This window comes from Pavona decussata, unplaced genomic scaffold (assembly GCF_977016875.1).
Source record: "Pavona decussata unplaced genomic scaffold, jaPavDecu1.1 SCAFFOLD_155, whole genome shotgun sequence".
Lineage (NCBI taxonomy): Eukaryota > Metazoa > Cnidaria > Anthozoa > Scleractinia > Agariciidae > Pavona > Pavona decussata.
In genome coordinates, this window is record NW_028145567.1 from 3260979 (window position 1) to 3282615 (window position 21637).

General features: G+C 39.8%; 1 protein-coding gene and 2 long non-coding RNA genes across 4 annotated transcripts in view; 1 reads left to right on the forward strand and 2 right to left on the reverse strand.

Annotated features, from left to right (window-relative positions):
- Nucleotides 1–110: 110 nt before the first annotated feature.
- LOC146465902 (arylsulfatase B-like) lies at nt 111–21611 on the reverse strand. The gene is made up of 10 exons (XM_085128085.1): nt 21482–21611; nt 19315–19402; nt 18685–18844; nt 15379–15491; nt 14336–14482; nt 12546–12713; nt 10995–11164; nt 9891–10175; nt 2539–2762; nt 111–1841 (listed from the first exon to the last, which is right to left on the reverse strand). The coding sequence occupies exons 1-10, from the start codon at nt 21505–21507 to the stop codon at nt 1564–1566; spliced, it is 1659 nt and encodes a 552-aa protein (XP_084984211.1). The 5' UTR covers nt 21508–21611; the 3' UTR covers nt 111–1563.
- LOC146465903 (uncharacterized) overlaps nt 3752–21637 on the forward strand; it is a 56408-nt gene continuing 38522 nt past the window's right edge. For both annotated transcript variants that reach the window (XR_014868180.1, XR_014868179.1), the window contains exons 1-2: nt 3752–3888; nt 4530–4628. This is a non-coding gene — a long non-coding RNA (uncharacterized LOC146465903). The remainder of the gene's footprint in view (nt 3889–4529; nt 4629–21637) is intronic.
- On the reverse strand, nt 5399–6917 carry LOC146465904 (uncharacterized). The gene is made up of 2 exons (XR_014868182.1): nt 6823–6917; nt 5399–6780 (listed from the first exon to the last, which is right to left on the reverse strand). It is a non-coding gene; the product is annotated as an uncharacterized LOC146465904 (long non-coding RNA).

Sequence of the window (21637 nt, forward strand, 5' to 3'; positions counted from 1 at the left end):
TTTATACATTTCAAATCTTCTTCACCATTGTCTTTAATGGGCTAATTAAATACTCAGTATTTCAATATTTTTACTTCTATTCCGTTATTCTTTCTTCGTAACAATGATCACATTTTTCCTTCGTAACATGATGATCGCATATCTGGAAATTTAAGGATTGCTTTATTATCATTACCACTATTGGAAAACCTTGTGGTTAGCATTCGATGCCGATCACGATAAAATTGGACTCTTTTACATCTAATAATACACTAAGTTTTTATTCTGCTCACGATTTTTTGCGATCAAGTCATTGATCGCCGACGACAGCTCCTTATCCGGCGCTTACAGATGTTTCCATGTTGTAAATAGTTTCAGTAGGCGATTTCTCGCGATCGTTAACGCCCAAGAGGGAGGGGGGAGGAAGTTCTCCGTGGAATTTCTGGTGTGCCGTTCTGTTCTCCAAACCCTAATCCTATTTTAAGACCAAAATATTTAATATCTGGTACCCTCTTTCATACCCGGTCCTATAATAGAGTTGATAAGGCAATTTGGCCGCCGTAAAGAGATTTGAGTCTTGAATCTCTTTACGGTGGCCAAATCACCATATCAACTCTGTTGATAAATAATGATAACTGAACTTCGTGTTGTGCAATTTGGTCTGAAATCATACGCGTGATTTCAAAATCGAACGAGCGCGCACTGCGAGTTCGATTTGAAATGACAAGTATGATTTCAGACCAAAATTGCACAACACGAAGTTCAATTACCACTTTATTACACCCATTTTGAAATCTCACAGTTTTTTGTCAATATTAATAGTTATTTATCCACTTCAGGAAACCCGGTTTCATTTTCATTTTGATGGGCTAAAAAAAGATGCGATTTAGAGCAAAAAATAGTGCGATTCGTGAATAAATCGCACTGTTGAGAGCCAATCAGATTGCAAGGATCACCAGTGATGGGTGTAATAAAACCAAACACTCGTTTCTACTCCCCCACCGACGCAGCATCACAGTTACTTTGAAAATTAACTCTCTTATCTACTCGGTTTTCGTTCACAATGGCTGGTTTGATTATTTGTGTCTTTGTGTCTTGGGATTTTACTCATGCTATGTCTTCTGGGCACCGAGGGTTATAGCATTTCTGCTTGTGTCTCTCTCATAACAACGTCTCATCATTAGGCGTTAAAAATAGTGGGAAGAGTGATTTTATATACTGTATACTAGTTTTATAAATACAAATAAATTACATGCTTATAACTTCATTTAATCTGCATAACTACTATCCTGATCCATTTTCCATTTAGGAAATTCAATATATACACGGATGAGAAAAATGATTATGATTATGACAAAATGACATTGTGACCAAATAATACCGCCATTAACACAAAGAAGCCAAAATTCTCTTCCAGGTTTGGCTGGAGAGAATTCGCATGCATTCACACGGCGAAACATGGTTACCCGTACAAGCCCTAGCTAACTATTAGCGGAAGCCAACTTCCAGTACATTTATCGTCCGTGTGTCGTCAGTTCATGAGGCATGCCGTTTCCTATTCAACCAGATTTACCATCGATCTTGTCAAAAAGTGTGATTGGAAAATGTCATGGGATGCAATCCAAGTTGAACTTGTTTGGCCTGCACTTTGCTACAGGCGCGTTTGGAAGCATAATATTCTGATTTATCTGTAAGCGTTTCCCAAGGGGTCCAAAAGCTGTTGAAATTTTTGGGATCTGCCTTCGGGCTTATCAGCGGATAAACAATAGGTAAAGCTGTGCTTCTGTAGTAATTCAGTCGCTCCTTCAATTCCAGCAGCTTTTGCGGATAAAGGTGTGAAACATCTCTGTATTCACATGGATCTAGAATGAGATAAGGTATTTTTACCGAGTCTGAACATCTTACACAAATAAAAAGTAATTTAAATAATTCACTTTCGTACCTAGAAAAACAATTCTGAAATTGCATTTTGGAAATATTTTAAATGGAACAAACTTTAACTCCAGAACAGAAAGGAAAAGACTGAGGCTAGAGTGGAAACGAGAAGGCCTTTTCTCAACACCGTGGGAAGTGGAAGAACCAGAGCCAACTACGTAATGATTGCTGGTCGATTGTGAAGAGGAACGTGGTGATAGCCTAAGCGGAAACGGAAACGTATTGGATCTTTAGTTACAAATGTCAAGATTCAAAGCTAGCGGCTTGTGAGTCCGTGTAGGTATAAAAAGTGAATTAATATAAACACTGCTTTTAAACTTAAATTAAACACAACCGACAGAAGTCGGAGCTCCCCGTCAAACCCACCTATAGAATAATGACAGGTTCAAGGATTTCAACTCGGGATCTCTCACTCCGGATTGCAAGTTCAATGTCCGTGTCCTTGCCTTATTTTTAGTGAATAAAAATAAGACATAAAGAGGATTGAAAGCGGGCACTCAGAAGCTCTTCCCCACTATAACTTTCCTCAGATTGCTATAACTACCAAGCTTCGATCTTCACCATTCCGTTACAAATTTAATCAGTAATCGTCGATCTTCATGTACAATTTTTGTCAATTCTTACCGTCAGCCAGGTTAAACAGACAAGCTTGGTGATGCTTTGAATTGCACATGCCCTTCCCATCCGTCCATTCACCACAGTTGATCACTGCTCCGGGAAGAGTCGGGCCTTTTTCCCAGGGTGGTGGGTGCAGCGTCGGATAAGGCGCATGCCAGCCGAGTTCAAACGAGTCGTCCATTCCAACCACAAGTTTAAAGTTGCCTTTCCGAATGCCTTCGAACTTTAACCTTGAAAGAAAGAGGGAAAACAGGATAAGAAATATAGGGGGATAGAGGGCGTCATCAGTCTTATCATATTGTTTATTGAGTTCGTGAAACTATTTTCCTGGCGGAGGGCCAGACAGCAGGAGCAAACCAGCGCTCCAGCAGATTATTCTTCTAACTTACGTTTGTGTCCGCTCGTTCGTTCGTTTATTTAATTCCAGCCTACAATAGTCTCAACTAAAAATGGTGGAGAATTTCCAATGTTCTCTAGTAGCTAGTGTACCGGCTGGTCAACTGGTCCCCTTCCTGTTTGAAGGGCTACTCATATCAAATGCTACGCTGGGAGGTCCCCCATCCCCACCCTAGGCGGGGACTGCTGCAACACTGAATTACCTGATCTTCTCTTGGTTACCAGACGTTTTTCAGTGCACATAGATATAACAACTGCTAACCAGTTAATCTGTGTCAATTTCCTGGAATTTAGAGCCAATCCTTATCGGCGTACCCAAAGCTGTGTCATGAACTGTTTGCGCCCCGGCGCGGAGTTTCACGATTTGAAATCACCATTTTCATATTTCGCCACTTTAATAACAGTTTGACTTTAAAAGCAACAGATTATTTTAAAGAACATTTCCCAATTCTGTTAAAGTTTGGTATGCCTAATAACTGTTTATTAGCTTGGTTCTTTGGTTGGTTGGTTTTTAATGTCCTTATCGATACCCGAGTATCAGCTACTCAGGTTATTTTCAAAGCTATATTTATTACAAGTTGCCATGTTTCTTATGAATTTGCCTCTGGGTGCACCATGACAACTCAGGCTTGCTCGGACTGCAAAATTTATCCAGCAAATAACGATGATTTTTGCTGAGACCCAAGAAGATGGAACAAACTCCCGACAAAATTATCATTTTTTCATCTGCGCCTCTCATTTTCAGCGGACTCTACCTTAAACATTACCAGTCTCCTCGCGGCCATTTTAGCAGAAGTGTTGAGTTTGTAGTTTCGCGTTCTCGCCGCTTGTGGTGTTTTTTTATTTTTGACATGGTTATAAACATCAAACATGAGTGGCTGAAGAGAGATATATTGCCGTCGAGACGTTTACACGGTTTGAATGGAAACGCCGAGAATGAGGTTTAAATCAGATAGTAAGGTGAGAGCTGTATTATAAAAACCGACGCATAATATTCTTACTTTACCTAAGCTTATATTCAACTGAATGTATAATAATTTAAGTTATAATTGTAGCTATTCAAATCCTGAAAAGGCTTTAAATATGGAGACTCCGTAAGTTTAATATAATTGCAAAGACTACTACCCATGCAACACGTTTTCTATCCTATATTTAATATCTGCCTGACCTTTGACCTCACCTCTGACATGCCCTGTGTGTTTGGCTCTATCTGAAGGCATTTTGTAAAATGAGGAGTGGACTGGATTTGTGAAACATGGAATTGATTTTGTGAAAGATGGACTACAGTGGAATGCACTAGTTTAGTCCCAGACTGCAGCTAATTCTCACTCCAGGGTTGCATGTGGTTTTGTTGATACTGGGTGTAACCCTGCCCAGTGAGCTACATGTAAGGTGGATTCCAGTGTTTCAACCCCAGATGGTACATACATGTTTATGCGGTTATATAATGTATGCAGTTTCAATTTAGTAACATTTAGCTTTAAGCTATTTAAATCCCTGCACTTTTCATTTATTGCACTTAGATCTTTAATTAATGTCATTATAATATCGTGGTACACATATTAGGTAAGGTAATGTTGTTTTTCCTTATTCATATTAAGAGCCCTGCATTCAATGTTGACTGAATTGGTACATGGTGTGATGTCATTTTTTGAACAGAGACTGCATATCATTCAAGGAGGTAAAGACCTGTGTGTGAGGTAAGTCAAATAATTAGCCTGTCTAGTGTGATTGTGATAGTGTGAGTCCTATAATTAAAGTGATAAAGAATTCTTGTTCATTGACTACATGTCATCTTTGGAGCAATTGGAAAGTGAGGTTCAGAGTCCAGGAACCTAAGACTCACCATAGATTATCCAGGCCCGTAGCGGGGGGAGGGGCAGGGGGGGCTTGAGCCCCCCCAGAATTTTTGGAAGTTAAAAAGCAATGTGCCCAAAAATATATAATTACAACAAATTAATGTTGAATTCTGAGCGCTGCAAGTGCCTTTTTACAACCTTTAATAGTCTGTTTACTACCTGTCAGTTTCCTTCGCTAACAGGCACTCCTATCTTGTGAATCGGAAATAAGAATCAAAATGGACTGAAGTCAACCAATCTGAAGCCGTGAAAGCTGGCGAAATAAACTACTTGTTTGCTAAGACATCCGCTCATTTTAAGCAATTCAAATAGCAATTTAGTGTTTCCGCGTTGTCACACAAAAAAGCCGCACAAATATGTCCTCAAGACCAGAGAAAAAAATTCTCCTGCAGTCGGACCCGTACGAAAATTTCGGACCTGACAGAGGCGGAATCCGGCCTGACTTCGGCGGGAATACCGTTGATAGAACCAAACATCAGCAAAACAAGAACCAGGCAAAAAAAATGTCTGGCTCCAAGCTAATAAGCCAGACAAATGTTACGCTCGTGTCTGGGTCACGGCAGCCGCACAAGACACTTACAGGAACAGAACAAGAGCCAAACAACCTCAAATTACTTTTCCAAATTTAATAACTTTAATAAGTAGCTAGGCACGGGCCTGATAAGAGCCTGACACGAGATTGGAAAGAGCCAGACAAGGTACGTTTGGTTTCTTTTCAATGAAATTGATCGCAAAGACAATGTTAAGACTAGCTGTTACAGTCTCAAGGAATATAAATAAAGCACGAACAGCGTTGTTTATAAACACACCTGCATATGGTATTACGGTCATCACTCTGCTCGACGGACTGCAAAATTTGGAAATCCCAAACTTGACCCCATTCATGCAGGACGCTGAAAAAAAAAGCCGAGTTCCTTCTTGACGTTTTGAAAATCAGGGCATTCCGCCAGCTGAATCCGCAATTGCAAAGAAGTCGTTTCGATGGATTCCAAGATCAACGTACGTCACACACTGCACGTACGGCGATGCGTTGTTTTGATTCCTAGCGCGCGGTTTTATCAATCAAATGCCATAAGAGACATGACATGTTGCAGATAAGTATCTCATTGTTTGAATTCATTTTTGATTGGTTAGCTTCGAGATCACTTGACGGTTACAGTTACTAATTTTTGGCGCTTGGAGTGTTAACCGTATTTTCAATGTGCGCGCGCGAAACAGTGCAATTGCAGTTACCGTCTTTCTGTTAGGCTTGTTAAGTTAGCAGTGATCGCTTCTTCCGCAGTGTTTTTAAGATCTCTACAAGGATTTAACAAAGTTTTAGAATGTCGCTCTTCGCATGCCTTTATTTTGATTCAGACAAAAGTGTATAAAGCATTTTACATGTAAATGTAAATTGCGAGAATCTGAAAGCAAGCGAGATATATGTCGAATACATCTGCAGCCTGAGGAAAATGGAAGCAAGAAGAGGTTCTTAGCAACCATCCCAAAGGTTTAGGGGAGAGGTAAGCTACATTATCTTGTTATAAAATAAATGTCAGTCCTTTAGACTCGAATTTTTTTTCTTTTCTTTTTATCTATGTGATTTTTTGAGTGTACCAAACTGTTCCAATGGCTAAATTCCATGTTCGGTAAATTTCAGCTGCCAAAACGAGGAGAGGTCGAGTTAAAATTTAGAAAGCTTTATCAATCACGATTTACATTAATTAAAATCGTCCGTCTTTTATCCGACGAAAAATTCAGTAGTGTTTTGAAATGTTATAAAGTATGACCGTCCGGGTGACCTCGGACCATCTGAGAATCAGGCTCTATGCCCTGCAAAATAATTAGACTGAACTCACACCAAAACACACAAAAGGCGAGTTTGCACTTTACTCATGTTTTTGAAACTGAATAAACTTGATTTAATATTCGCAAACCACAACATTCTCTGCCTCTCCCCCAAGATCGCTCTTCGAAAGGTCCGGCTCACGCAACGCGTGTGAGAGATTATACTCTTCGCCGGGGCGATCGGGCTTTGCACTAATTGCACACAAACGCTTGCAATTTAACTCGCGGCGCTATCATTTTTATATTGATAGCATAGCTTTTTTGTTATCTGAATGGATATTTAGAACAGCTGCAGCATCACAGACTTTTGCAACTGTTATTTTGCAGATTACGTGGCTTCTCATCGCATCGAAAATGTCAAGGAGCAGCTAACTTCCATCGACGCCAACCAGATCATTTACGCACAAAACTGAAGCGGAGTGCAGCTAAGTGATCTATCTCCTGTCTATTCAGCAGACATATTTATTAAGGAACCTTTGCTTTGTCGTATTTAATCTTTCGAGGATAAGTCGAGCAAATTATAAGTACATTAGTAAGTTTCCTTCAATTAGTGCAATGAATGTGTATATTTTTTAATTAGTTTGACACATGCAAGAAAATAAGAAATTATCGCCGCAAATTTGTTAATTTCTTTGAGATTGTGTATGTAGATTTAACACTGTATGGATATAGTAAAAACTTATTTTTATTGTATCAGTTTTATTCCATGAATCTATCAATAAAACATATAATCGTTATTTCTATGTGTTTATATGCGTTGTACGGCCGCATTCAGGTTGGAGTAAGGCCGGATATATTTTTGCCGATTACATCACAGATTATTAACGTTGTCCGGCTAATGTCAGGCTCGTGTCATGCTCGTTTTCAGGTTGTTTACGATTTTTCGTGCCCTGCTCGTGTCTCGCTAATTCCCGCTCTTTTTAGGTTAGGTGTCTTGTTCCAGTTAGGTTCTTTACCGCTGTGTCCCGTTCTGCTCGTGTTCGGTCAATGTTATGCCCGTGTCAGGTTGAAATGTCTGGCCGAGTTTGGTCAGACATTTTCGTACGGGGATTCTTACTGCCCGATTTTAAATTAAAAAAGAGAGAGAAAAATTTGTTGTCGTTTGTCTACGTCCTCCTTCAAACGTGAAATTAGGAAACTTCACGTAGTAGTCCACGTTAAAGAAAAGACAAAAACATGTACCTAAGAGTGTGATCGAGGTGCAAAGTTATTTTTTTACTCATTAAATCTACCGGGTTTTTTATGTTCTCGTTGCATTTTAAACTCCCAAATCAGTCTGCTTTTGAGTGACGGGGGTGGGGGTAGTTTTGTTTCACCATTTTACTAAGCCCCCTCAGTTGTTTTAGCCTTGCTACGGGCCTGTTATCATACTAGAAATAAAACATATTTTTACTCCTAGATTTACCATTTACTTACTATGTTAGCCGACTCAAAATAATTAATAATTGTATCCCCACAGTTTACGTGAAATGTCCAAAAAAAAAACACAACAACATTAACCTCTGACTACTAAATTATGCATGAGGTGTTTGCAATTTCTTTTGGGGATATTCAGGGGGCTTTTTAATTTGCGAGAGTTAATTGTCTACATAAAAAGGTATAGTCTGAGATATTTATTTCATTGCATGCAGTAACAATTTTTATGTTCCAGGCATGTTCAAAGTTAATACTCTGAGGCCATAGAACTATAAGCAAATTGATGACAAAGAGAAGTAAATGAATCAATATCGAGAGACCAATTCACGGTTATTTAGTATGCAACTTTAAAGAGATCAAGTGCCAGTTTTCTATTTTTCTTTACTTCTGTTCTTATCTGAAAAATTAAACTAATCTCTGAAACAATCAGGCCACATTTCTTTGGGGCCAAAATCAAAGACTTGGGGTTGTCTCAGTCTAATGTCTAATGTCAAGAGCTGAGAGAACTGTATCCCATTCCTGGGATTACCTTTATGCCAATTAATGAAAACTGGTAGTGCCTGGACATTCCGCCATTGCTGGAATTTACTAATGGATGCATTTGTAAATATATAACATTGGTTGGATTAAGGTGATTCCTGGGTTGCTTTGTGCATACTAATCACACATAATTTCTTGTGCCATTAATACTTGGGCATACAGAACTTTGCATTTATTGCTTTGACACTTAGCTCAGTGGAGCAAGAGACAAATGATGGCTGATAAAGTTATTATTCTTTTATTTTCATGGTAGTTAGGCCTTCCGGCGACGTTAGCATGTGCAAAGTTCAATATACATGTAATTAATAATTCATTTTTAAGTGGGGTTGGAAGGGTTAATTAGCATACATATTATAATAGGATAAAAATTAGCCGTCATTTACGTTTTCCTCCCAACAATTGCTTATTTTGTTTCATATAAATTTTGTAATTGTTAGCTAATCCTATTCTGGACAATTTTCACATCAAATAATAATTATTGTATGACTCATACAAAGCAATAATGTCATATAAATTAAACAATTCCAAGGATCTTCACCAGCAGTAACATTCCTGCACAAATTTTGCCAGACCTCTTAATAGCAACCTATGTACTGTAAAAGTAGCTCTCTTTAGCATCCACAGCACTCTCGCCCTCAAAGCTGTTTCTCAGTCTTGATCTATTCCGTGTGGGGACTGAGGTTTCAAAGTCACAATCTACCTTATGGTCGGAGGGCTCCAAGCCCGGGGTGTGGGGGAGGGGGGGGGGGGCTACTCCCAGATATCGGCTAGATAAGTATGTGCCGCCCGATAGGGTATAGTTTTTGAGAGTCTCGATCCTTAAATAGGGTATCATTTTTGCACGTGTTGGCATTGTGTTCCCGGTGTGATCCTTAGATAGGGTATCTATTAAATTGTATCAGCTAAAATGCAAGTGCGTAAATGCCCAGCTACACGAGAAACAAATCATCTGTTAAAACTATCCCTCAGAGTATTAGGAAAGCGATTTAATAAATAAAGCCGTTCACGACTTTAAATTGTTAGTTTTTGTTGTTCCCTTAAATAGGAAGTCATTGTTCGGGTTTGGGCCTTAAATAGGGTATCAATTTTATGTTTGTCCTTAAATAGGGTCAGGGTTTAATAACCTGGGCGGCACACACCTATCCGAAATTTATGGGAGTACCCCCCCCCCCCCCCCCCGTGGGGGTTCCAGGATCCACCCAGTGAAGTAATGTATGAGAAACTGTAAAACTAGAACCACTTTAGGGTATGGAAACAGAATCAAAGCGCCCTCATTGTGAACTACTTTAGGCTGTGAGTTTACTTTCAGTTCTACCTTACCTCGGGTCAATATTGTGCAGTATTTCATCCCGAGGTGAAGGCGCACCATTTGCTATCGTGTCCCAGACATTCATGCCATCGGTTCTTGCCGATATCAGCTCTGCGTTACCGCCTCCTAAGTGGTAGAGCGTTGGCGCCCAGTCTGTGGCGTCGATCAGTTCTGTACACACGCGCTTTTTCTGCTTGATGAGATCGTTCGAAGTGTAGACGAAACCGACGCCCTTCACCCCACCCTCCCATAGGGTGGCTTTGCCGGCGCGGAGAGGAAAGTTTGAGCCAGCGTTCCTGATGAGAGTGCATAAGATGATAGCTGAGGTCAGTGATGGTGTGGGTAATAAGAGACCCGTTTCCCGACTTGCGGAATTCTCTGCTCTCTAAAGTTCCCCTAGAATGCTCTATGCCCTGTATGAATTGGGGTTATTTTTCTTTTAGATTGTTTTCCTCTCCATCAGTGCAGTGTTTCTCGCCTTTGGTGAAGTACCCAATTCATTGTACGTACAACTGTATGTATATCCTCTTTCCCTGGTTCATAATTGTGGCAGAACGTCTGCGAAGGTAGCGTGAAAAAAATGTTTACATACTTAATAATTTCGTCTTTCTCGTGCGCGCGTTTGCACGTCTACACATTTGTCAAAGAGCCCTAATGGCTGTACCCAGGGTACCAGAGGTTTTTGTCTCGTGCGCCGATAGGACTCGGCACCCAGGGTAATGGCGGATAAAATTTCCAATTTTCGAATTACGTTGTTCTGTCCGTACTGGAAAAATATTTGTCTCGTTCTTCTGTTGCAAGTTTATAGACTAAGCCAAATTCAATCGCATCTGTTTTCTTAGTGTCTGACTCAATACTGGGGACCTTCAGATTTGACTAGAAGTACGAGATTGAGTACGAGTACGACTTTTCAAATCTAGTTTGCGTGGTTTAGATAACCGCTCGTCACACCAATCTTGTTTCTTGGGTTTCCTTATCTGCTGGTAAACAACGGGAAGGAGCGAGAGTTGAATCTGGCGATGTGACTGATTTGAAATTTGAAAGTCGTACTCGTACGCTGATCTGAAGGTCCCTAATACCGGCTTCAATACTGCCATCTGAACCACTTTGCTTACCAGTTCAGTCCGTAAGGAGCGCCGCCATTATCTGTAGTAAAGATGATAACGGAGTCTTGTAGCATTCCTCGGTTGGCGAGTGCTGCCCTTACTTCCCCGACTGAGTTATCTAAGGCTGTTACCATGGCAGCATATTTTCGTCTTTGGGGGCTTTTGATAAAATTAAATTTCTGAAAAAAAAAATAATAAAAAAAAGAGGGGAGAAATAACTGACGGAAAATCAAAACTTTGTGCAAGCCAAGTAGTCTGAAATGTCAGCCAACATAGAGCTGACATTTCACACTAGCTAGCCAAGTTGATCTTCACGATTAACGACAAAATACACCCAATAAGGTACCATTTAAGCTTGGTCTCTCCCTCCTTCTCCACGAGGTATAACCTAGGCGTCTAACCTTGGCACAGGACGACTATGCCTTATTATTAAAAACTGCATCATTGTATAATGCAATTCGAGAGAATTTGATTGGCTTAGCGGCCATGGTATATGAGCAATTATACCACGGCCGAGAAATGGCGACCATTAAATTGCCTTCTGGTCGTTCTTGCACAGCGAAATCAGTAAGATCTAGCAATATTTCTTGGTTGTTTTTAATAAAACAATTATTCCACTTGCGCTTGTTGGATATGAGATGATTATAGCCAACTCGGCGCTACGCGCCTCGTTGGCTATCTATCATCTCATATCCAACGCGCGCTCGTGGAATAATTGTTAAATAATCTGACGAAAACTTCACAAAGTTCTCGTAGTTCACGAATTGATAAGGCAATTTGGCCACCGTACAGCGATTCGAGTGCTGAGTCAGACGTCTCCAGCGTTATCCCTTTCTCAGAACGAATTTCTTTAGAAATTTCTTTAGACTGATTTCCTTAGAAATTGTTAGAAATTTTTTCATAGTTCAGTCTACTCTCTATAGATTCTCATTCTCGTCGATTACCACCCGTCCGGGATAAGCAAGAATTTTCTGCTCTTTTGTCAATTCCTCTCGCAAGTTCGGAAAAGAAGCGAAAGTAAAGTTTAGAAGAAAAGTACTTTAAAGGGGAAGTATCACGAGAATTTGATGTCATTTGAAAACCCAAAAACGTTTGTCTGTCAATAGAAACAAGAAAATAATTGTCTGGTTTTATAAATTATCACCCTATTGGAACAAAACTGTCGATTAGTGCCTCCAGTCAGAGACAGAGTAGGTCGGAATGGATTGAAACTTGACAAAATGTTAGGGTAACGTTTTTCAAGTTGTCGCATTTTTGATTCCAAAATGCGCTAGAACAGATAAAGAGATGTTCCTTGCAAGAATTGAGTTCAGATTTCTTTCCTCTCGTTCTAGAATTATTTTGTAGCTAAGTGAAGGTCTTATTTCACCATTTTTAAGAAAAGAGGTCAAAAACACCATGACACTTCCCCTTTAAGGAGTGTTCATTACACGCATCCTGAATAAGCTTCATCCTGCTTTTGACCTCCGGGTCCAACGGTCCTAGGTTAAAAAAAGGCAATATTTCCTCATTTCTTTCCCTTTTGCTCTCTTTTCTGTTTTTTTGCTTTTTTTCGGTTACCTCAATGAGATCCGCTGGAGCCTGCAAGGGGTCGTTCTTATTGGCTGAATGAACAGCCTGGTGAGCAAGATACAGAAACATCGGCTTAGAGACATCATGAGCGTTTATCTTCTTGATAGCTTCTGCTGTAAACAAATTTGTCCCATAGATTCCAGTTCTTTTAATCGGCTAAAGAGAACAGAATATATGAAATTTAAAAGCATGCAAAGTGAACAGCGAGCAGGGAGCAATGTTTAACCCTCTAACCCCTAATATCAGAGAACAAATTCTCCTGTCTTGCCCCCATACTTTTCTTATAAAAGTACTGGGGAGAAGTTATTAAAATAGGAAGAAAATTCACCGTGGGTGATCATATCCTTCATTCTTACGAGCTCAGGGGTTCAATAAGCATTGATATTAGAAGGAGAAATTTGATGCTGATCACTGTTAGGGTTTAAACTGAGGTTAACTGGTTATTACACCACCTATAGAGCTTATTTGATTTGTTAACCATGACAAGTATGAAGCGGGAACTAAACACTTTGAGCTGTTCGCCCCTTTGTAAACACGACAAAGTTTTGTTGGAAATGTTGATCTCGTTTCTTCAGTCTAAATCTGTCAGTACTATATCGGGTATACTTTTGTACTCTCACAGAATACGTTTTGTATCAGTCATATGTTATGAATAAGCGTACAATGTGGTGGAAAATTCTTCATGTTGTAGAGACATGTTTTGTGTCCCAGCCAATTCAAGGCGGAACTTGTTTGACGTGCGTATCCAGTTCCTATTCGTAAATGGCCTAGAAATGCAGTTAGCCTGTCCAGTACAGATTGAAAGTGCCTACATTCAAGACCTGAGTACCAGGTGAAAGCAAATTACCTCGTGATCCGGGATCACAAATCATCATTTCGATTACAGGCTGTATTGGAAAATATAGCTGAATCTCTTTTATGAATCGGTGATCAGACTGTGCGATTTTTTTTTTTCGGTTCGAGTGCGGATTGAGAGTTGTCACCGTTATTGAACAGGAGATAAGAATTTTTGGGGGTTACAAAATCGGATCAGTGATAACAAAAATACACATTGTTGCAACCTTGTGAGTAGATTGCTTTCCTCTTGCTACTTGTATTTCAGAGCGGAGAACTTTTCTCATAAGTGTACTTTTTGTTTCGCTTTCTAATTGTTGTTAACACACTATTTAAGACCTATCTTGTATGCAAAACAGTGCAGTGGAATACCGATTATTTTTTTTAACCTCCAAGGTTTTTGGTTCGAAAAATCGGAAGTAAAAATGTGACCGAAGCAAATCCAAGGGTAACAACTTTTTTTATCGAAGAATCGTGAGATTCGAAAGATCGAGGCTTCGGATAACCGAGATTTGACTGTATTCTTAGTCTGATGATGGTATAGTTCGTACCGAAATATAACTTGTTCCCAACTTTGTTTCTGTCATTTGTTTTCTAAATATTTTGACACAATGAGGATACTCGGAGTTAAATAGATATATATATATATAAAAAAAAAAATAAAGAAATCACTTTATTTAAGTGTCAATGTCTTTAGCGCAGAGCACTAATTGGCGACACTTTTCAAATCGAATTGGAATTTAGATGTGTCGGTTTTTGAGGAGAGAGGAAAACCGGAGTACCCGGAGACAAACCTCTCGGAGCAAAGACGAGAACCAACAGCAAACTCAACCCACATATGACGCCGTGTCTGGAAATCGAACCCGGGCCACATTGGTGGGAGGTGAGTGCTCTCCCCACTGCGCCATCCCTGCTCCCTATCTTTCATTCTCTTTTTCACCTACCCTCCAGTTATCTCGGAGATCATAGCCCCAATAATCTTCAAACGAGCTGTGATCCCAGTAGTCTTCTTTCGCGCCCAAGAAGCCAAAGAACGAATCGAATCCACGATACAAAGGAGTGTGTTCCTTGGTATAATAGCCAAGATGCCACTGAAAAGAAAGGGAATGTATTATTGTCCTGTCTCAGTTGCACAAAGGCTCAGTTCTCTCTTTTGATCGCTTCTCAGGGAGTCGGTGTAGGAAAGGATAGTCTCTGCACAGTCGCACAGGTAAGGGAAGGGGAGAGTGAGAGGATATCGAAAGTATCCACCTGTCAATATTGTTTAACTACTATGCTGAAGCAGTAAACGAGGTTGCCATGCAGCCATATTAGGGTAGTCTCCAACGCAACCGTTATTAGGGTCGTCACGCAACAGACGTTTAGCTTTTCGCATGCTGTAATTTAGCGGCAATCAGCTTTTAATCGACGCAGTTGATAGATTCTGCCGCCTTTTGAACCATTTTCTTGGTGGGGTTCAAATTTGCTTCAATCCCCACGTACAATGTGTTCGACAGATTTGAACAAGCAAGTCTCATTAATCAGTTAATCAGTTTTTATGGGAGGTAGTCCATCGCGGAATAGCTCCCCAAATAGCTGGATGAGTTTCCCTATCGGCTCGCTCCTATCCATTTATACACCTGGGTATATCGAGGAAGTCATTAGAGCGATTTAGAGTCGCGTTTACGGCAAACGTGAGGTTCGCGTTTATGGTTTCTTGATTAAATGAGTACGCAGATGAGAATAGTAGTAACAATTCTGGCCTTTGATGATAAAGTAAAACTACTCAATGTTACTGAAAATCGGAAAACAGCGAGCGGCAAATATGGGGTAAACATGGTCACGTGGTCATTTTCTGCTGTTTGCCGTAAACGTAATTCTTAATCTCTCTATCATGGTGTACTGCTTCTTATCAACGCAAACAACTCTAAGGCAAATATCAAATTCGTCCCACCACTTTAATTTTTGGAAACTGTTGAATATGCTTTAATTTTGTGCTTTGTTGTACCTTTCCAACGGCATGAGTCTTGTAACCAAGTGCTTTAAGATATTGTGCGATCGTTACTTCCTTGAGAGGAAGACCATAAGGCTGTGCGGCAAAAATCACAAAATGTTGGATCCCTGATGACAAGAAAAAATCGGTAGATATGTACATTTAATTATACTCATCTGTGCCCAATCAGTAAATGGCGTTTTATGTTCACATGTCTGGACCTAAGTAATGGGCAACAAAGGTCATCCGAGTACATTTTAAACTGAATTTGCTCTCATTTGGCCTTCCACACTCTCTGTTGTTTTCTGGCATTTTAGCTTTTTGTCAGCAGATATTTAATATTCAGCACATTGTAATACGGCCAAAATATGGTCATGGTGCACTGAGTATTCTTCGTCCTAGTCAACAGACATCCTGCGGTATACGTAATTTGTTGTCAACAAGGAGAGAAAAATGGCAAAATATAGATCATTTCCAGATTTTCTGTTGAATAATAAAATAATTATCCTGCTAAATCTTGCGGAATATCTCCTGTTTTTGTTTTTGTTTGTTGTTGTTGTTTGTTTGTTTTTTCAGACGATATTCCGCGCAATTTCGCAGGTTAATTGTAGCTAGATATTAGTCGCCATCCTCTGAGTGCCTGCGCATTCTCATTTCCGGTCTAGTGACGTTTCTCTGTCGTTCTAAATCCCAGTTTTCTGCAACGTCGGTCTATTATTGGCAACGACAATTGCCGCATTTGTATCAGTAAATGCCAACTTATAAAAGAGCAAACTTACTACTTAATACAACCTTTTTTCGGATATCAGTTCGAACTTTACTTCAGTTAATCCAGCGTACGAACGTCGCCGAATACAACAACAACCTTTGTTTGAACTCTTGCCTTATGCGATGTTCCTTGCAAAAATACCTTAGAAATAAAATTAGAGTACTGGCTGCCTGTAAGGGGCTAGCGGAGCTAGGCAACCAGTTGACATGAGCATTAAATGAAAATAAATTGCAGGTCAGCAAGATAGCACAAATTCACACACACACAAAAAAATAAAATAAATAAAATACGCACAAGAAAAGTAATGCAATAGATATAACAACTAGGAATTACTACGCTGACACTATTAGGGAAGTCTAAAATAGTTATAATTATTTTATATGAATATAAAATATTAATATAAGAAAAGCACACAATTAATAGCTATGACAACTAAGGCCCGGTTCATACGTCGAACTTTACATGAGCCCAACCTAATACCTATTAAGGTCGACCCAAATAATTAAGTTCGGCAGTTGATTCAGACGTCGAACCTAACTGAAGTCGAACTTAATTAAAGCTAAAGTGAAAAAGTAGATTTTCGTGGTCAGCGGCTGTTGTTTTTACTCAACAAGATTTAAAATGGCGGGAAAGATGAATTCTGACATGAAAGAGCTTGTTTGGTAAAATAATAAAGACAGGCCAAACACGGCTCCTACTGGTCGAGATAGGAAGAATATGAACTTCAAAGCTAATTTGCTCTTACGAGTACGTCTTTCAAAGATCTCCCTTTTCTGTACAAAAGTAAAGAAGGGTCTTTGTAGATCTCCCTTAGCGGAGGCTGATTTTCTATCAAGTGTCATTCACCAGGAGCCATAATCAGGGATGGAGACCGTAACGAGATGCCATTTTGACTTGTGGGCTTGTCCCCATGTGTTGTACCAAAAAATCTATTTTTAGAAAAAAAATTGCGCCATACGCGCGTCCGCGCACGCATGTAAACTGCCAGGATCGCGCGTGGAGAAATTGAAATTTTTTTCTATCCGTTCAAAATGGCGTCCAAATTTAAAAATTCTGCCAGGGCATTTCTCCTCAGTGCCCTCATTTAAGGAATTAGACTCGCACAAAGAAAAGGTAACAATTGAAAAAAGACGGGAAAAGTTGGAATAAGCGGCCTATTGTTCACATGACTCTCACGGTAAAGGCAAAAAGGCGCCAAAACGGTGGCGCTACGTGCATTGCTACTGTTGAATGAATGAAGCTTACACTCTACGGACATGTACTCAGACAGGTAAGGACCTTTTTATCTTTAGTCAATTTTTTCTCAGCTGCTTTCCGTGTCACATATAAGATAGTAGCCCCACGCAAATTTGCGTGTATTCACTCGGGTTTATGACGTGAGGAGGGGAGGGGGGGGGGGGGGGGGGCAACAATTTTTTCTAAAAATAGGGATTTTTTGGTACAATTCATGGGGACGAGTGGACCCCACGCTTACGGTCTCCATCCCTGATTATGGCTCCTGTATTTACTCATCTGAATTGTTTTAGGTTAGGCACAGAAGGGCGATATTCCATAACAAACCTCAAAATGTTTTTGCGGGTTTTTACTTTGTTTTGTAGTGCCGACATTCTTTCGCGGAGGTTGACTTCTAAAAGAGTTTTATTTATAAGATTATCGAGGTAACCTCTGTTGCGTACTCTCTGTTTGAAGAGAAAATTGTTTTCTTCAAATGTTGTTTTTGAAGATTTTGTTCTGAGAAGTCTTGACGCTTCGCCTTTGATATAGCCTGTATTGGAAAGTTTTTGTCGGTTTGAAGTGCGTGTGCACTTCAAGAATAGATTCTTTTTTTCCTTTAATCTTTTGCATCTCAGACAAGTATACTCAGTTGTTCCGAAACGAAAGAACAAGCATACATGCCAAGTCGATGGAATGCACAGACCCAGTTCTGGGATATATATATTTATATAATTTATACGTAACGTATGCATTTGGTTCAGCTCTGGGATATATATAATTTATATAATTTATACGTAACGTATGCATTTGGTTCGGCACATGAAAAGTTCGACGTCTGAATCGAAGTGGAACTTTTGCCGGTCTATTCGACTGGCGCAGTCGAATAGAACGGCGGGTCGACCTAAATACAAATCTGTCTATCCTAACTGATTCATACGTCGATCTTTCCATGCGCCAAACCAAATGATTAGGTTCGGCTCATGTTAAGTTCGACGTATAAACCGGGCCTAAGAAAGCTTAGAAAGATGACAAAATTTAACAATAGACTAATTTACCAGATAATTAGGGAAATGACACAACTGCAATCTAATATAATGCATATACATGAAGCTAATAATTTTTAACAAGATCGCCGAATATGAGTAAACGAAAAAGTTTTGAACAGTAATTTTATTGTGATAAAGTTTTTTGTCTCGGTATATTTTTTGTTCTATATAAAGATTTTTATGATTTTGTGATTTAAATGTTTAGCGTATGCACAGCAGTCAATGCCGTATTCTGGGTAAGATTGGGGCAATCTAGTGCACGCCCCCTAGCCAAGTTATCACTGAACCTACCTAGGTGGATTGGGTGTTTCCCCGTCATAATCGATGCTCTTGTTGGAGTGCACATTGGGGACACATAGTAATTGTTTAATATCACCCCTTCGTTGGCCATAGCGTCGATATTAGGAGTTGGAATTTGGCGAGAGCCATGAAAGCCCACGTCATCCCATCCCTGTGAGAAGTGAAAATGGAATGAATGAATTACATACACATTGTCCAGCTAACCTTGTTGAACGGGAGAGCAAATTCTCTTCCTATCAAACGGGAAAGCAAACTACTCGCTCTCGGCTGCGACCAACACACCCAGACTCCTGCTTGCCTTGTCGAACGAGAAAGCAAACTACGTTCTTAACCTTACTACCTCTCATCTGAGACCAAATCGCACACTGTCCTATGGGAGGAAGGGTAGGACTTTTTACAAAATCTGACCACCGAAGGAGGGTCTTATTAGAGACTAATTTCAATGGGAGGGAGGGTTGGTAGCAGAGTTATTGAGGTAATTTTGTTAGTTCGCTACATTTGGAATTAATTATTTGCCAGCATTGAATATCAGCAATACTTTAGTAGGGTCACTACAGTTACATTTAATGAGTATGAGGTCAGCACTAAGTTGAGCTGTACTGTCATTGCTGAGTTACTCACCAAATCATCCGCCAAAATGAAAATTATATGCGGCTGTTTTTCCTTTGCATTGCAAATTGATGTCAAAATTCCCAATAAGCACGGCAGCCTAGTTAAACAGAAACATTTATGTAGTTAAATAAACTCCTCTAACCAAAGCTAACATGAAAGATGAAAAAGTTGTATGTTGTCCCGATTTCAGTATTATGTGGTTAAATTTAATCACGAACAAGGCCTGGGATCTAAGCAGCTGTCTTATGCAGATTAAAGCCACGGCTAATTGATCACATTTTCGTCCAACATCGTGCTTGTCACTGAAACGTCTCATTGGCTAAGCGGGCAAGCAATGCACGACCAAACTTTCGACAAAGTGAGCCCACCTAACGCTTTTTGCGCATTACCGCTGTTATTGTGACGTCACGCAACGTCACACAAATTCCATTTTTGATTGGTTGCTTTTTGCCGCTTGCGCAAGATTTGTCTGGCGGGGGTGACCTAACGGTCAAACCTTTGTTTGTGATTGAAAATGGTGGATGAAAATGTTATGGAAAATCATTGATATGCAATGTTTAGGAGAGGCGGCTAACGATCAAACAATGTTCTTCCAATAAGGCTTGACACCTTATGCCGGCGTAATTTCGAGCACAATACTATATTTGAGTATCCTGCATTATGCTGATATAATACTGTTATTTTACTGCTACCTACCGAGATGTTTTACATCAAGTGGACCAGATTTTCTTCACAGGAACATAGCGTTTATTGCAGATCTTGACTTATTCTGTTAGTGTCAGAACTCAGATTCTTTTACTGAAGAACATTTGTCACATAAGACCCGTTGCCAATAGTATTTCGACAACTCAATTTCACTCAGACTTGCGTAAGCTTAACAACTGGAGGAAATTCTACGGAAATTACTTTTCGCGCCTTTACAAACTAAAGCTCATTTCTTATTCGAAAGAACAGCGGGTGTTCAACACCTGTGTGTTTACTTGACGGTTTCAAAGGCTCCGATATTTCCAAAACTGAGTGAAATCTACTTTTACTGCACATTGTCCCGTAACAACAGAAAAGAAGCCATTCATTAGAATAGAATGACTTTATTTGCTCTTTTGCTCACATGAATTAAACGGGCACTGAATTTAAATCATGGTATTCTTTTTTGTCGTTTGCTAACAGAATAGTGTGAAAAACAAACATAAATTTGGCTCTTCTCGCTGTACGCTCGTTTCCAGTGCATTTCGAAGTTGTTGGAAGGCATTGAAGGCTTGGCTACCCTTATGCCAACCATCTCGTTGTTTTAGTCATGGCAACGTTTGAACGAAGGATGCATGGAGTGGGGTTGGGGGGGGGGGGGTGGGGGATTCTTGCCGGCATAAAACTTGAATTCGAGCATAATTGATTACTTGAATTTTGAGGACTGTGAGGATGACGTCGAAAAGTATCATACTCGATTTTAGGGGTACAATGTATCAACCCCTATCTTCCAACACATTGTATAGCGAAAGTGTGGATCGTTTAGCCGGGGCTTAAATCTTTACTTAAGATGGGCCTTCGCCACTAGATCAGCTTTGTTCTCCCCCCTCCCCCCTCCCCCACCCATCCAATGTTTGTGAGAACCATCAGTGCAACGAACATGACATGCTATACCAGTTTGAGTAAGTAATCGGGGTGTGTGAACGAAATGTTAACTGATTTTGACCATCGAAATGAAAACTACTTAGCGCTCCTTTAATTTCCTGTGGTACTGTTGTTTTGAAATATCGTCGAAAATAAGGTTTACAATTTTGCCCATGTTTTCATCGTAGACGCTACTGACGGTGCAAAAATCACATAAGTTGATCACTGACAGATGATCCCATCATCGACTTTGCTTTTTTAATTCCTTTTTGATTGATTTAACACCAAAAAGACAGAAGAATATATAACAACTATCCCGTGTTGAAACACTGGTGCCATTGTGATAAATTATAAAGTAATCTATAGACCTTATGCAAAAATGTCTAACGTGTTAAATTAATATTCTTTTGTCTGCATTCAAAGCCGGACAAACCTCGTTCAAGATAAAATATTATTTTGGTTTTTGAAGTCAAGAACGAGGTTAGCAGGGCTAGTTTAAATGCAAACAAAGAATGTCGGCCACTTTTGTGTAGGGTCTTCGAATACCTCAAAGTTTAAGGCTACTTACCAAATTCTCAGTACTTTTAATTCCATTTTAGTTGCCAGCAATAGGTCTACCTAAGCCATTCACGTGGTTTTGCCAGTTTAGATTTGACGATACCTTAGATTTCTACCAAAGGTTACGAGCAAAAATATTTTGGTAAGAAAATAAAAAACCAACACT